The sequence below is a fragment of the Nomia melanderi genome, chromosome 8 (genome assembly GCF_051020985.1).
Source record: "Nomia melanderi isolate GNS246 chromosome 8, iyNomMela1, whole genome shotgun sequence".
NCBI classification, from domain to species: Eukaryota; Metazoa; Arthropoda; class Insecta; order Hymenoptera; family Halictidae; genus Nomia; species Nomia melanderi.
The window spans coordinates 7,201,201-7,217,919 of record NC_135006.1 but is presented as its reverse complement, the minus strand read 5'-3'; the positions used below and the strand labels follow the sequence as shown (position 1 = coordinate 7,217,919).

Here is a 16,719-nt window from a genome sequence, read left to right as displayed (position 1 = left end):
ATATTAGTGCGTAGTGCGTGAGTGTCAGACTTTCGAAGTCGATTATCTTCAAAAGTGCTGCGGGTAGTAGAAACAGTAGATCATGAACAGACACGTTAGCCAGATCTCAGGGAATGGTATACTGATTCCTTAAAATTCTGAAATGCAATTAGCTAGGAGGTGAAATATTGTTTTAAAAATCGAAGATTTGATTATTTAGGAAATAAAATATTATTTTAAAAATGTATTGTTCGAAGAACTTTATTTTATGGTTATAGCTGATTTTTGTATATAGAATTTGCTTATTTCAGTTATATCATGATCTTAGAAGTATGCTGTGTAGAACGATTTTAAATTGAAGTCAATGACATAACGGATCCATTGAATTTCAAACGATACGGTTGGTGCAAATTAATATTAGCATATATCATCAGGATGTTATTCTCTAAAGAATGTGTGGATTTAATTGTATTTTATGCACCTATTGATATACTGATTCACTTATATTTATTTAACACTGTCTTAGGGTAGCAATTTTATCTCTTGAATAATTGTAAAAGAAGAAACTGTATTATTTTGACTGGTAATTTTAGCGTTAATAAAAATTCAATTCATCGCGTATGGGTCAAACTGAAATGTTTACCTTCCAAATTAAAAATACCTTTAGGACAGACACAAATATTCCTTCTATTCTCCGCATCATCTATAGTAAAATGAATTTAACGATTACAGTTTCAAAAAAAAACTTCCGGCAAAAGAGTTAAACACATCGCAACATACAACCAACGTATATTAAACATAAAACTACTTTCTATTCATCGAATCGTTTGTAGTAAAATAAATTTAATGAATATAATCTCAAAGAAAACCTTAACCCCTTGGCGTACAATATCGTGACAGATTCGTGGCGAAAATATTAAATTGAATTCGACAAACTGAATGTCATTTATTTTTTTAAATTTAAATTAAACGTTAATTTTCTATTATTAATCGTTACCATTTGGAACAAATGTAGGCATAGAATAAGCATCGGAATCTGTTCATTTTTTACTAAATTATTAACGATAAAGTAGTTGTATCGATCACAGTTAAGAAATAAATCTTAGGTCAATGGGTTAAGGGGTTAACCCCTTGCCCTACAACAACGAGTGAGGCTCGTGGTGAAGATTTTCAACATGATTCAACAAATATATTTATTACTCGGTTCATTCGAATTCAAAGTAAACATTATTCCTCTGTAACCAACTATTATACTTGAAAGGAAATATAGGCATAACATATGCTTCGAATTATTCTCTTTTTCCAATAAATTACTAATGACAAAGTAGCCGTATCGAACACAGTTGAGAAGGAAATCACAGGCCAAGGGGTTAAGACAATCCCCGAGAGCCTTCTTCCATGTATATTGAAAATTTAGAACAGATTTTTGAGATCTCATTAAAACTTATTTTGAAGTCTTCACTTAAAACCAATACAAGCTTTAAGCTTGACACTTATCAATCTGTGTGATTGAACTCTTTGACTAAGCATTGCATCGCGCATCTAGTGTGTAATTCGTCTTGAATGGACTAAGTTGGAGTTTAATCGAGGACTGTATGAACTATGGACATTCTTTGATCTTGCAATACTTAGTTAAGAACAACCATCTAGAACACAGTTGAGAAAGAAATCATAGGCCAAGGGGTTAAAAAGATTACAACGCGTAACCAAGAGCAAAAGTTAAAAGGGTGGAATCTTAGATCGTTGATCGGAAACGTTGCGAAGCAGCCAAGTTTCATCGCCGGTGACCCGGGTCGAAGCACGAGTCTCGGTGGGCCACCGCCGCGAAAAATACTCTTTCTAGGTCCGGTTGGCGGCGAAGGGAAAGAGGAACAGGGGGTGAGAGGGACGTGGAAAGAGGAAAGCCGAGGGTGACGTAAGCGCAGAAGCGGAGGGACTCGAGCGTGAAAGAAGACTTGGCTCAAAGTTTCGTTCATCTGGGCCAAAGCTCGCAAATAACAAAACCCGTACAGAGAGGACGCGGAACGCCGGCAGCGGCAGTCCCGTCACACGAAGTGCTCTGGATGGTCGGATTAGGAGGAAAAAATACTAAAATCATTCTTCTATTGATCGCGTCGATAGGGGTATAATAGTCGTATAGTAGGACTATTATATTAGTGACTCAGAATAATAGTGGTTTAATTATTATTTTTGAACTTTCGAGAAAAAAAGCTTCTTTGAAATGTTTTTGGATTAATTAAATATCAATATTACCATTACTGGTATTAATAACGAATAATAATTCAGATTATTAATAGCATATTTTTTATTTGCATTTACAATATTATTAATAGCGTACGTATTTCGGTACTGCATTTCTTTCAGAAACGATATAACATTTATTTCGGTCCTCCATGTTTCTCCAACGATCGAAGTTGATACGACAACTGTTTTCAACTCTTGATTAGTATCGAAAATAAGGTTAGAAGAGATAAAATAACCAATTAGACCTGTATTCCGTTCAGGACCTCCCCTAAACAACGTTGAATAGGATAAGTCAGAGAGAGAGAGAGAGAGAGAGAGAGAGAGAGAGAGAGAGAGAGAGAGAGAGAGAGAGAGAGAGAGAGATGACCCATTTTTTAAAAAGAACAATTACATCATAAACGTCACTAATAACTAACAAAAACCAAATATATTTATGAAAATAAATACATATAAGAAGAATAGATAAATAAGCCTCTGTGCAAGATTCAGTATACCATTAACCCGTTGCCTTATAACAGCGTGTCAGACCCGCGATGAAGATTAAAGCAGAACGTAATAATCACAAATATTACTGAACCCTCTGAATTCAAATTAAACATTACTCTTCTGTTATCAATAATTATACTTTACAGTAAATATAACACAGAATATACTTAAACTTTGTCCCTTTTGCAATAAATGATTACTGTCGAAAGTAGTTGTATCGTTCATAATTGAGAAGCAGATCATAGGTCAAGGGGTTAAGAACAATTGAAGACAGATGTAACAATGTAAACGAGATCGGGCAATCTCACCCGCGGAGTGATCTCATCCTACGAAACGGAAGTGCCCTACGTTATCTATCGCAGATTTTTTTTTACGTCCAGTGGCTCGTCTCGTTGGACAGACCGTAGACCACTGTGCGCCGCAGCCGCGGAATGAACCACACGATGGGCTGCTCGGTTAGCTTTCTGCGAACTGCGCGAGCGAGGTGGCGAACACAACGCGGCCCACCTAAAGGGGGTTAGAGTGGGGCGCGCGACCGACTGCATTACGTGAAGGGACCGCCGGAGGGAACGCGTGGGCAGGAGGAAAGAGAGAAAGAGAATCGCGATAGTGGGGGGAGGGGGACGGTGAGACCGCGAGAAAGAGAGAGAGGGAGAGGAAGAAGGGCGTAACTGGGCCAAACGGTGGCTGTGTCGCGGTCTAGACACGCCGTGGCTGAGAATTAATGCTCCGTGTTTGCCAGACTTTCCTTTTCGCTCCGTAACAAGCCCGCCGCCGCCGCCGCCGCGATTCCGCCATCGGCCCTGTTCGTAATCCGTGACGTGCCACGGATTACTAGTTATAATCGCGCACCGGCGAATCTGATCGGAACACCAGAGCTGCGTGAATCGAATCCGCTCTTCCTGGACAGGGTGGTTCGATTTCCGGACTAGCCGATGCCGTTGCGAAGGCTTCGTGCACAGTGCTGCATAAAAATCGAAATAGTCGAATGGAATGAGAATGATTCGCGGCGAAGTGCGATAAATGCCAGTACAATGTGCAGTAGAACCTCGATTTTTTAATTGAACTAATTGGCTGAGAGTTCAAACGAATGGCAAGAGAAGAATTGAAGCATGTTTGTAGAATTCGTGGATGTTCAGGTATAGTTTTGGTATCTAGATTATCGAGTTCGTGAGTGACCGAGACTTTGAACGATCTATGTCGTGGGAAATAGTGACTCTGTTTATTGGAGTGCGAAAAGTAGTTACCGACGAGATCGATAGAGGATAAAGTTGTTTGTGAGTCAATGTTTAATCAGTTCGAAGTATTTACCAAGTTTGGTTCAATTATACAAGGCGAATAATTGATGAGTGTTTTAGGTCTAAAATGTTAGTATAATTTTTATCTGTTAACAAATGTCACCATTAGATTTTCGGTTGTCGAAGTATTAACAAATTTTACTACTTTAACAACTTAAAAAATCGATTGTTTTAAGAGTGTACGTATGCAAATACATTGCAGTTTAGTTATCATTTTTACCAATTTTCATTGAATTATTAATAGTATCAAATTTTTCATTTATTCATCGACGATAGGCTGGCAGTTAATTAATTTTTGTGGAAACGGGGTTCTGTTATACATTAAGCGACTGCACCTTTAATGTACGAAGATGTTAGACCTTTTTCTAAGTGCTTGGTAGCAAGGTAGTAGTCGATGGATCAGGGATTATGTGGTTCGTGTGGTTACGATCGTATCGATTATTATGTAAGGTAGATACACAGAAGCAGTGGGATTCAATATGTAATAAGAACCATCGCCGATAATTTCTGTCGCGAAAAATGTTAGCCTTTAATCTACTGGTGTGGTATTTAAGAAGAAGTGTATAATATTTTTATATATGATGAGATGACAACAACAACGAATAACTGTATTATAATGTATAACCTGCACAATATTTCTTCCTACAAATACACAGGATTATTTATTCATATATTTCTTTAATATACATTTTTCAACATAAAAACCCTATACATTATTTGTTTTATCATTTAATAAAAATACATGGATTAATAATCATTTCGGATTAACTTGCATTTATGAGATATAAAGAAATAGATTTTATAAAATTTATGAGTAAAATATAAATAATTTTAATGTATAACATCGTGCCGGACCATTTTTTTAAGACTTTCCGTTCAGGCCGTGTAGGGCGTATACGACCCTCACTTTTACAATCAATTAAAATTAAATAAACGCAATATACATGATATTAAAATACCTGTCTTTGACTCTACACTAAATTTTGAAAAAGTTCTTCGTTTTTCAATGAGAATTCATTCTCGGTCTGAACGGAAAATTCAGCGTGGGTCATATACGCCCCATGCGGCATGGAACGTGTTAATGCACCTTTTATTTCTTTTTTAAATATTGTTTAATGGATTCCGTGCTTATCGTGTAATATAAATTTAATAAATGTGTTCGTTTGCGCAAAGATGCTTACAACCTTCCTTTCTGTCGTATTATATTATCGTGTTTGTTATTATCACTGAAAGAAGAAATGGCTGCAGAAAAGAAAAGAGCTCGATTCTATTGAGAGTGTGAGTCGATCCGAGGCATCTCGGTCGTTCTTTGACCGAAATAAAAATAGGCATAGTCTGATTTTCGCCTGTGTGAAAGGCATTTCGTGCGACGTTGAGGGAGGTCAGTGGCAAAGGCGAGCCAGAAAATGAGGGTAGCCTCTTCTAAGAATTGTCACAGCGCTTTCATCGTAACTATCCAACGGATAGTTACTCCTTTCCTATGTTTAATTAACTTTTCACTCATTAGAAAGTTTGAATACCTTGTTTTTTTTTTAACAAAATTGTCTCGACAGAAAAATGTTTGATCAAGACATGAGTGTAAATGATCCGGAGAAAAAATCTTTTATGTACGTATGTAATTACATTTTCTAACCGATCTGTCTAACATCTTATCTTTTCTGTAATTAACGGAAAAGTCAGACAAATTAAGTGTCATGTTCTGAAACATGTAAAGCATTTATGTAAAAGTATTTATAATCATAATATTACTAGTACACTTATAAATCAAAAGATATAGCGCTGGATAAAATTTTGCTAATAGTTTTGGATATTTAATAATGTAGATGACGACAGTAATAATAAAAGGAATATAAATGAAGGTAAAATAATTTCATTGAAATTTCCTGGAGGCAGTTCTTTGTAAATTCGATCGTTGAATGAAAAGAGAGGAAAGGAAAGTGGTCAGAATCCAATCCACTCAGTAGTTTCATACAATTAAACATTGTAATTCAACTCCGATTGTGTTTTCAGTCCCGAGAATCTCGAATTTCCCGTGGTGCGGTAAAAAAAGTATAAGCGAAAGTCGCTCGCCAGAAAGCTTAGTATCGAATCGCTTCAGTTGCCGTATTTACTCCTTGAGTAATGCTTACACGTAATCATAAGAAGGAGACGTAACGAAAAAATAGATCAATCATGTGTCTCTATAAATTTGAATTTAACAAATTTCAATTATAATAAAAAAATAATAATCATACACAAGGGAAAATTCATAATTTTATATGATTGTAACAAAACAATATATAGAATATTATTTAATTTTAAATGTAGTTGTATAAAAGTGTATGAAATATTATATAACTTTTATTATATAATTTCTATATTTTACCATTTAATATCTGTTCAAAAATACATGATCCTCCAGAACTTTTAATAACGAACAAAATTAAAACGTTAATACACAAAGTTAACTTAAAACTGGAAGGGAATAATAATTTAGAACTTAAAAGTTCGACAAATGTTTTTTATTTAAAGCAAGTTCAAGACATTCCTTTATTTAAAATAATTAATCCATTATACCTTGCATCAACGATTATAGTAAATCCGTAATTAATTTGTTAGCTCAATTTTAACACGTTTAAAATTTTACAAAAATACAATCAAACTATCTCAAACTTACCCTACAAAAGTTAACCCTTAACAACCTATTTCATTTTCCTACTGTCTATAACCCGTAGAATATCCTTACAATAAAACGAAAGAATGTTCTGTCAGACAATTTTAGTAATAATAAAAAGAGAGTATACATTAGATAAACCGATATAATAGAAAAATACTTAAACAATTTTGCCTCCGTAAGAAACACAATTTGAAAATGAGTATGTCGAACATCGTTGGACTGTTTGGGGTTAATAGTTTCATTCGACCCCTGGTTCAAAAACCTCCAGAGACGTGGGCGAGAGAGAAAGAGACAGAGACGCGGCGAACGGTTGGAGAACGGTGGGATCTTAGTCGCGGGTTAACGGGAATCTCGATCGGCAGACAGAGGGAATCGATTCCGTGGTCGGTGTTGTCCCCTACGGCGAGACGTGCAACGTCCTTTCCGCGCGCGTTCCGGCTGAAGGACGAGGAACACGAAGGGAAGAGGAACGGGGCCTCCGCGGCGTCTGACACGTGCTAAACGATTCTTTGGTCGCGAGACGCGATCGTCCGGTACCGAGAAACGGATAAACGCGCTTAACCGTCTGTCCTTCCGCAGCGCGTTCCCTTCTCTTAATTCCTGAATGATGAAGAAGAAGAAGAAAAAGATGAAGAAGAAGCTTTAACATGTTCACGACCATGATCGAATTTGAAATATCCTCGTTCTGGACCGTGTATGTTGTTTCACGTGATATGTTATTCATATAATTTGTACATATTTAAAACATTGTAAATAAATCAAACGGATATGCGATCGAAAGTATTTGATACCTTCTGATCGAGGAGTTTATATTTTTTCAGTGGGATGTGATTCGCAGATTTGAATTTTTGATTAGTGATTCGTTTTCTTGGGTACTTTGCATGTTTTTGTTCTTTCTTTACAAATAGATGTGAAATTTTTTATGTCGAAGAGTATGAAATTTATGAAATTGTTTGGGTATTAGCGAAAGTAATGGGAAAGCTTGAGGAGATTGTGTTCAATGCGATACCTTATGTATTTAACATGTTTACTTTTATTTCGATCAGCGTTAGAAAAATTACAAGAAAAGTTTAACGTTTAAAGTATTAGCAAACATTGTTTAATGTTAAGAGTTGAAAAATGGTAGTTTCTTTAATGTTTATTCGCAATGGATTTAACAATGATAATATAAATTTCAATAAAATGAATATTTCTAAAAAGAATTAAGGTTAATACCTAATGAATAATTAAAATATTAATATTTATATTTCACAAAACTTGTTTTCATCGATACGCATAGACAATTAAATTTTATCTCGTAGACATTCTTTGCTCTTATAAATACAAACGTAATTATTGAAGTTACAAATTTGTACCGGGAATGAATTAATGCATATCAAATAATCGCAGCGAAACTTACGCGTTCGATGTTTTGCAAGAAAGGAATCTTTGCAGTTATTTATGTAATTCTCAGCAATGTACGATATTTAGTGAAACGTAACGCGAATCTACGTGCAAGTAACGTGATCAAATAAACTGTTTTCGTTCATAGCCATCGACCCAGACCATTATTTTTTCATTCTTTTATTAACGACCCGTATATTTATCTTCAACCGGGGGCTGCACTTATCGTAACAATGAGTTAGTATCGAATTGTTTTATTTAGCGTTTACTTGCGATCACGAGTGACGTTATTAACTAATCCACTCGGGCATTCCTTTATAACCGTTCAATGACGTTTATTGTTACAATCTGTTGCGGCCATAATCGCTTTATAAACGCATTTTAAGCACACGCCGTTGTTGACGACCTCTGACTCGCTCTTTAGTCGCGGCCAAAGAAAATGTAAGGAAAGCAACCAGGGATCACTGTACTAATCTACTAATCTATAGCAAGCTTTGAATACAATCAAGATTCTTGTTTGACTACATTGTCTCCTGTCAACATTTCATTCGAACTCCCTTTCAGTGTCAAGATTTCTTTCATATTCTAATTTAACTCCATTATTAATGCATCTTTCACTTCAATGTGCACGATATTTTAACAAACGAGCCATGCCAGAATTCATTAAAATTTATAAAACATGTTCCAAACAGTTTTGAATTGTTTAAAAATTAAGCTTCAATGATTTTGTATGTTTTACAGTAATAATTAATGAAAATGAGAATTAATTTTTCATGTCATTGTAAGGATCGGAATTTGTCTATTATAAATACTTCTGTATTACACATTACATATTATATGTTGTTACTATTATATTGTACATATACATTATAAATAAATAAAAATTAAGTACAAAATGAAATTAAACATTGCATTAAGATATACATCATTTCTCCGTGTGTTAAACTGAACTGGTAATGGGGGCCACATTTCTTATGCAACGCGTGCAGGTACTATTTAAATACACACAATCGAAAGTGGAAGTAATTAGTACGTTCGTTGCATGGATGTTGGCTTATCTTCTAACCCGTCGTCTTCGAAGAATTTTACCCTAGCCGATGGAGAGTTCGGCAAACAATGTCGACTATTCCTAACTTGTAGCCAGGAATTGGACGAGGCTCGTGTGTGCTGATCACACAAGCCCGAGTACTTGCACACGGAGTTCACGCGGGACAGGTCTCCTTTATGAATGCATAGTGCGGAAAAGTACTTTGCTTCCCCATTTCTCGTGACTCGAAACCACAGGCCCGGGTTTATCTACCAATGAAACGCACCTTGGGAAAATATTCACGTGAATACACCGAATGTCATTTTTTAGACAAAATATGCGTGTAATATTCAGGGAGTGCATTCATTATTGCCTTAAACAGTATTTTCATTTCTGTAATACAAATTAAGTCTGATATGGTATAAGAGGATTTTACATTTTAAAACGTGGTTTGAAGAAACTAGGATTTAATAGAAATTCATTTTTTAATAAAGTTGTTTTGTTTTTACTTTCGTAAAAAAGTTGAATGATATTTCAAGCTTATATATTCAGTAAATCACTTTTTTCATTCACTTTGGGATTATAATTTAATTACTTTGTTAATTGTATAATAATAATAACTTTTATAAGGATAAATAATTGTCACTAATTCACGGTGATATTGATACTAATAAAACATGGTAATCTTAGGATATTTAACCCTCCACCCTACAATGTTCAACGCGGCTCTTCTCAAAGAAAGGTTCTTTTGAGAAAGAAATCAGTTACTATTCTTCATTATTACTATTTAAGCTTCAAAATGTTTCTTATAAGCATACCTGTAAAAGATATCACAAAGAAGGAGGGGTTGAAAATGATCTTTTTCCGTCAGTTCCCACAGAATCAGAGATCTGTCACATTTTACCGCATCCTGTCGCCAGGCACTAATTTACACGTGTAATTTTATTGCGAGCAACGTTCCTTTTGCAATGTTATGACACGTTCGTCAAGCTTTCTAACGAATGTCCCTCGATTTCGCGGCGGGCCTTGTTCTACTTTTTTAAACGCGCGCGTTTGCGCCTTCCGTAGATGGCGTTAATTAAAAGTCCTTAGGAGAATTTTCTCCGCGACACGTCTCATTAATACGACGTTCCGAGAATACTAATCCGTCGGCTATCATTCATTAAAAAGAAGCGCGTACGCGGTTTTGCGTTACACACTGAGCATAGTTATGGCTACGATTACGCGCGCGCGCGAGCCACGAGGGAAAGAGAGAAAAAAAGTTCTCTCCTTGCCGACTCTTCATCCGCGATTCCAGAGGCTTCAAGGTCCCTTTCTTCGACGAACGGAATTTTATGTTTCGGATTCTAGATAATTTCTGTTCCTTTTGATCCCTTGTCACATAATATCAAGCGAACACGCGGTGAAGATTTCAAACTGAATTCGAAAAATATGAATATTACTCGTTTCTTGTAAATTGAAATGAAATATCATTCTACTATTATCAGGATATAATGTCTGCAGTAAAGACCTTGCAATGAACATAAAATTCTATTTTTTTCTAGTAAGTAGTTAAAGATAATGTAGCTTTAACAAGTGCAATTTAAAAAGAATTCGTAAGGTAAGGTTAATTATAGGAGTTAATTGTAAAGGGGATAATGAAACTAAATAAACGTAATTTGCAGTTGCGGCAGCTATGTTTCTGGTAGGATTTTAAGAAAGAAATTTCTTTTTCTGGAGCCGTCTATGAGAATTTTGATAAATTAATTGTAACCGATTAATTATATAATAAACTACAACTGAAAGTATTAAATATTATTATAGATTATTAGATGAATAATGGTTTAATGTTTCTAATAATATGTTGCAGGCGGTATGTGCTGGTCTTCCATCAGCAATGGTCGTTGCAAGGAGTTACTGTCGCAAGGGGTGACAAAGGACAATTGTTGTGCGTCAAACGCAGCGGCAGCGACTGCATATTCCGAGGAAGACCTTGATAGTGGAAGTCTTTTTTTTTGGCGAGTGCTCGGAGGCGGAGTGCAGTGTCGTCCTTGCAGAGGTATGTAAAACCATTCATTATCAGAAACCATAATGCACGTTAGTTTTTACGTTTTAGAAAATATAAGATACCGTGATGCTTTCCGAAAGACACAGTGACACACATTTAAGAAATCTAAAATGATATTAATATTTCATTAATAAGACACATCATATTGTTTTCCTTTCCTAATTTTCATTAAGTTTAGGTGAGCCTATTTTACTTAACTGTACTTCTCAATTTGAATAAATTTTCTATGAAAATCATATTAAAATGTTTAAATAATTTGTAGAATCCTGTTTGTCCATGTTTTTGTGTCACGCTGAATTACGCATGGAACAACCAACCACCATAAATCAGATAAATTCGCTGTTTTATTGACGCACACGATCGTTTTACAAATCAGTTTCCGTTTATTCGTATTCCTAGCGGTTCACTAACAGTTTCGCATAATGAACTATTTAGAGGAAGAATAGTAAGATTCGCGGAATGAATGAGAGTTCTGGAAACTGATCGTCTATGTTATTCCTAGTAGAACTACGCCTATTCTTGCGTCGTATCTTTTATCAGATGTTGTATACATCGCTTTTCTGAAAGCATTTCCTGTTTTTCATTTTGTATAAAAATTATTTGCAAAATGTGTGATAAATTATTGTTTAGTATTTATATTATTATATCATAGGCCAAGGGAAATATCAAAATCGCAAACGTAAAAAATTTAGTTTACTCAAATTACCAAATATATCTTGTTTTACTGCATATTGCAATGTTGCTCTGAATGCAACTATTTCTATATGACATATTAATCTTAATAACACATGATATTATATGTTTAAAGAAACACACATTTTCTGTGTATCATTGCATTATTTAAACGCGTTTGCTGTTATCTTCTAAATAAAATACTGAAAAAATACAACTGGAAGAGTCATCGAATTGTTAAATATAATTTCATATACTTGAACTTTAACTGCTTGCCTTATAATAACGTGTGACACTCGGGGTGAAGATTTCAAACAGAATATATGTAGAAACCTGAATGTTATTCAATTATTACGAATTCGAATGAAATATTATTTTTCCGCTACATAAAATATGTATCGAATTTTTCCCCTTTTACAATAAATTATTAATGACAAAGTTGTTGTATCGATCACAATTGAGAAATAAATCATAGGGCAAGGGATTATATATATATATAATATAACCTTAATCTCACTACCTTCACATAACAGCGAAGGTGGTAACCCCTTGCCTCATGATTTCTTTCACAGTTATGCTGAGTAAAATTATTCTATCGTTTACTGAAAAGTGAAATGAATCAAATGACACACACATTTATTAAAATCTATTTGAAATCTTCACCGCGAGACTGAAGCGGTATTATACAACAAGAGGTTGACCTCTAAATGATGTTCAAAGTAATTAAGATTTTATTATAATTTCGAATAATTTTTTTCATTGACAGAGAGCTGCGCGGAAGTCAGGTGTGAAGCGGGGAAGAAGTGCATGGTGCGCAAGGGACGTCCGAGGTGCGTCTGCAGCCCCGAGTGTAAAGCGCCGAGAGGCGGTGGTCCAGTTTGTGGTACAGACGGGAAGAGTTACAAAAATCTGTGCAGGCTGAAAAAACGCGCTTGCAAGAAGGGCAGCCACGAGTTAGCGGTCGCCTATAACGGCCACTGCCAAAGTGAGTATGTATGAATGTGATGGAATCATTATCGCACCGCGTATTTGTAATTGAATCGCTGCCGATTGAGCCATTCCAGATTACTTTAATGAAGCCCAGAGACGCGTGTCGAGTAATAGAATTTAATTAAATGTTTAATGCAGAATTAAATACGCGTTCCATACGTCCGCGGAGTGTAGTTAATTTAACATCGAACATGCTATGCCAGTAAGTTAGTGGCCCGTAGATCGCTCAGAGAAACGTGTTAACGGTTGTGCAAATTAGTTGGTTCGCTTATTAAGAAATATTATTTTATTCTCGTCACATTTATTCGAAGCTAAAAATAATCTGCAGCAGAGTATAATACTTTGATTCCATGAGTATCCGTACAAGTCAATGTTGCAAGTTTCTCTGAATAGAAATCCTCAGTGGAATTCTCGGAAGTATTCAAATACAAAGATCTAAGCATAAATATTTCCCAAACATTTCTTTACACCTAATATATAATATATTCATTCATATGTTATCTCATTAAAGAATGTCTTTCCACGCTAAAACGAAACTTTAACAATAAATTTCGATAATTCCGTATTTTCAAGTATTTCATTTGCCTATGACAAAATAAACAAAAATATAAATATCTTTATCTCAAAACACACTTACTTAACAGCAATCTTTCCCAAATAATATGAAAAACACCTGTGAATAAAACAAACATCAAATTACTCTCAATACAAAACCACAGACGGTTAAACCTAGGCCTACAGAGGGTAACAAATCTCCGATACCCGGCGCTCAAGATCGTAATAGACGCACGGTAGCGTGAAAAATAGTCCAAATGGATGGGGCGGTGAGGGGAGGGAAGGTACAGGCAACACATTTATCACGGGGGCGGTTTATGACTGTGCGTAATAACGTGTAAAGTGTCGAGCAGGTTCGTGCGCACGGGTCCGATGCGGCCAAGGCCGGAGCTGCCTGTTGGACCAGAACCTGAGCCCGCACTGCGTGAGGTGCGCCCGCAGGTGCCCACAGCCGCCCCCGCAACAGCGAGCCGCTGCACGCCCCGTTTGCGGGGCCGACGGAAACACCTACAAGAGTGCCTGCCACCTGCGACTCGCCGCCTGCCGCGCAGGTCGCGCCATTCCCGTCGCCTATAAGGGCCACTGCAAACGTGAGTCTTTCTCCTTTTACTCTTGTCTTCTTTCTTCAACTTCACTTCGTTCCCTTGCTCCCTCCCTCTCCCTCTTTCTCTTCCCGTCTCTCACTCACCCCCTAAACGACTTTACGACTCGTTGTCTCTCTGTCCCGATCCTCCTCTCATCCTCCTCACGGTGCTCCCTTCTCTCTAGCCACTGTTTGCCTTTTCTTGGGGTCCTCTTTGCCAGCTCCTTAGCCCCCTCTTCCTCTCGCACTCTCTTTACCCTTTCCTTATCTCCTCCACCCTCCCGATCTTTCTTTGCGCTCTTTTTGGGCGTTTTTCAGCCGGTCTCGCGGCGGCGCGCACCGATGTGCAACCCGTGACGGAATGTTCCCCGTTGAATAAACCGAAAGAGAAATCGTAAATATCGGGGCGGCGAGGAGCGTTGAGTTGCTGATACGAGGAGGATCAGGGGGAAAGGAGGGGGATGGGCGGGTGGGGTGATTGTAGAATCGGTGCTCGGTTCCGAAGGGAATCGTGAGAAGAGGGTAGGAAGAAAGGAGAGCTCGCTTTGGCCCTTGTTGACCGAGGATCATCGTTTTATTGATTTCTTTCTCTTAGTCACTTACGACTTTTTTTGCGCCTCCTTTTTTGGACTGCTCTTGTTTCTTGTTTACGTGCCTCTGTTCCCTGTGCGGATTTTTCTCGGCGATGATGTTGAGATGGTTTGGGCGAGTGGATTTTGGTGATCGGTTTGGAAGGATTCGAGATGGATGATGTTGCATTTATGTATTAATATAACATTGCGTATTGACTGTATACATGTCTGAATTTAAATATTGATAATGTAATATAATATATAATAACTTAGAACTCGGATTTATTGCTTTGGATTAAAGATATGATAACAGGTTTATTATATTCGATTGAAGTTTAGTGTGATTCATAGACTATAAATTGTTGAGAAGTCTGAAAATTATTTGAGCAGTTTACGGAGATTTCTTTGGTAGCCATTATAACCATTTTATTTTAAATTGATTTTGTTAATGAATTTGATTTCTCTTAATACGTGTTTATATATGACGCAGCCACGTCGAAACGTTAAAAATAGTCTCTTTAAGGAAATGCACCGTCAAAAGATTGAATTATCGTTCGTGAAACCGCCTGTGGTTTTCAACTGTTTTCTGCTTTCTTTCGGCGACACCTGTTGCTTCTCGCGCGAAAGAGCGATTAAACGCAGGAAATCGGATACGTGATATGGAATGTTCCTCGTAAAATTAAATGGAATCAATGGATAACAGACTCACCTGTCTAGAACATACTTTATGATATTTCAATGGAACAACCAAATTCCTTAATGGCACAACTCATTGAAGAAACGATTGTTCACGTGCGCAATAGTCATTTTGAAGTTATCATATATTCACATGTCCTGAAATCATTTCATTAATACTCCGAAATTAATGAAATCTAAAAGCAGTATATAAACGTAACTAACATCATAGAGATATTCATAGATATCAAATAAATAATCAATATGCAGATAACTACAGTATTACAAATATCATGAGCAGGTTCTGGTTATTCACAAAATTATAAAATATAAGCACTGATTCAAAAACATCCAAATAGAACAACAATTTTTCATGTCTAGTAGGTTTCATGTGACAGAAATCCCATTAAATTTCTTCAGTCTTTATTATACCGAGTATTAGACAGTCCTCCAATAAAACGCACGATTTAAATAAATCCACAGAAATGGATCCATCGTTTCAGCGACAATAATTAACTCCGCAGACCAGTTAAAAAGTTTCGAAAAGTCATCAAAGCCATCGTCTCAATGAAAACATAGCGTTTCTTCTTTTTACGGGAGCACCGTAAGAACTAAACGCAGACAGGATAGCATTTCCGACGCGGTTCCTGCGCAAGAGAAAGAAATACGGGTCTGCGATGGAAGAGAGGCAAGTAGAAAAGGGTGAAGGACGAAAACGAAGGAGAGAAGAAGAAAAAAGGGGAGAGAGAAAGTTCAGTTCATTGGTGAACGGCCGAGTTGCCAGACTGCCGCTGCTTTGCATCGGAATGTACCTTATTGTTGTCTGGTTTGCACAGTGCCGAATTCTTCTGACAGGTACCATAAAGTCACCGAGCGAAGTTATGCCTAAACAAGAGTTCGTCAGGGAATAACAGAATCATGGTCGTACGAGTCTTCATTCTGCGATACTTTCGAATGAAAATACCTGCATAAGTAGCACAGTTTCTTTTATTGCAACCTCTATTACCGGCAACAATGTTGGAGCAGTGCAATTATATGCAAAGTGCACTGTCTCATAATCCTCCTTATTTTTGAAATACTGGTTAAGAATAAGTTCCGGCTGCTGTGTACACTATTCTTGATAAAATCAAATAATAATCCACAATTTTTTTACAATTTAGATTAACTGATGTTTTTTCTCTATTATTCTTTTGAACAATGGCACTGAATGTAAGAGAGTGAAAAGGAAAATTGTCACATAATCTTTTCGTTTTCTTCAACCGAAAGAATTAATTTGTGAAAGTTGAAGTGAGAATGTAAATAGAGGGCTTTTTGATATAAATTACCAATTCGTTGTTCGTATTAACATTATTTCTCAGTTCTGTAATATTCAATCTATATGCGGATCTTGCATTGATTTTTCGAAATCTGCAAACTATAACTTCACCGGCACGCCATTTTTACGAGTCATTGAGGAATATACAGTCCCGCCTGCAGTTTCATAGCGTTATTTTCTGGGAAAGAACAATAAGGTCTTCTTTCTTAGAAAATAAATTCTCCAACGTTCTCATTC

At 36.5% G+C, this 16,719-nt stretch overlaps 1 protein-coding gene across 8 annotated transcripts in view; it reads left to right on the top strand.

Moving 5' to 3' along the window:
* Window positions 1–16,719, top strand: part of LOC116426485 (follistatin-A-like) — an 84,661-nt gene that overhangs the window by 29,655 nt on the left and 38,287 nt on the right. For all 8 annotated transcript variants that reach the window (XM_076369655.1, XM_076369656.1, XM_076369653.1 and 5 more), the window contains exons 3-5: window positions 10,923–11,111; window positions 12,559–12,777; window positions 13,691–13,927. In XM_076369655.1, the coding sequence (XP_076225770.1) occupies window positions 10,923–11,111; window positions 12,559–12,777; window positions 13,691–13,927 (645 nt within the window). The remainder of the gene's footprint in view (window positions 1–10,922; window positions 11,112–12,558; window positions 12,778–13,690; window positions 13,928–16,719) is intronic.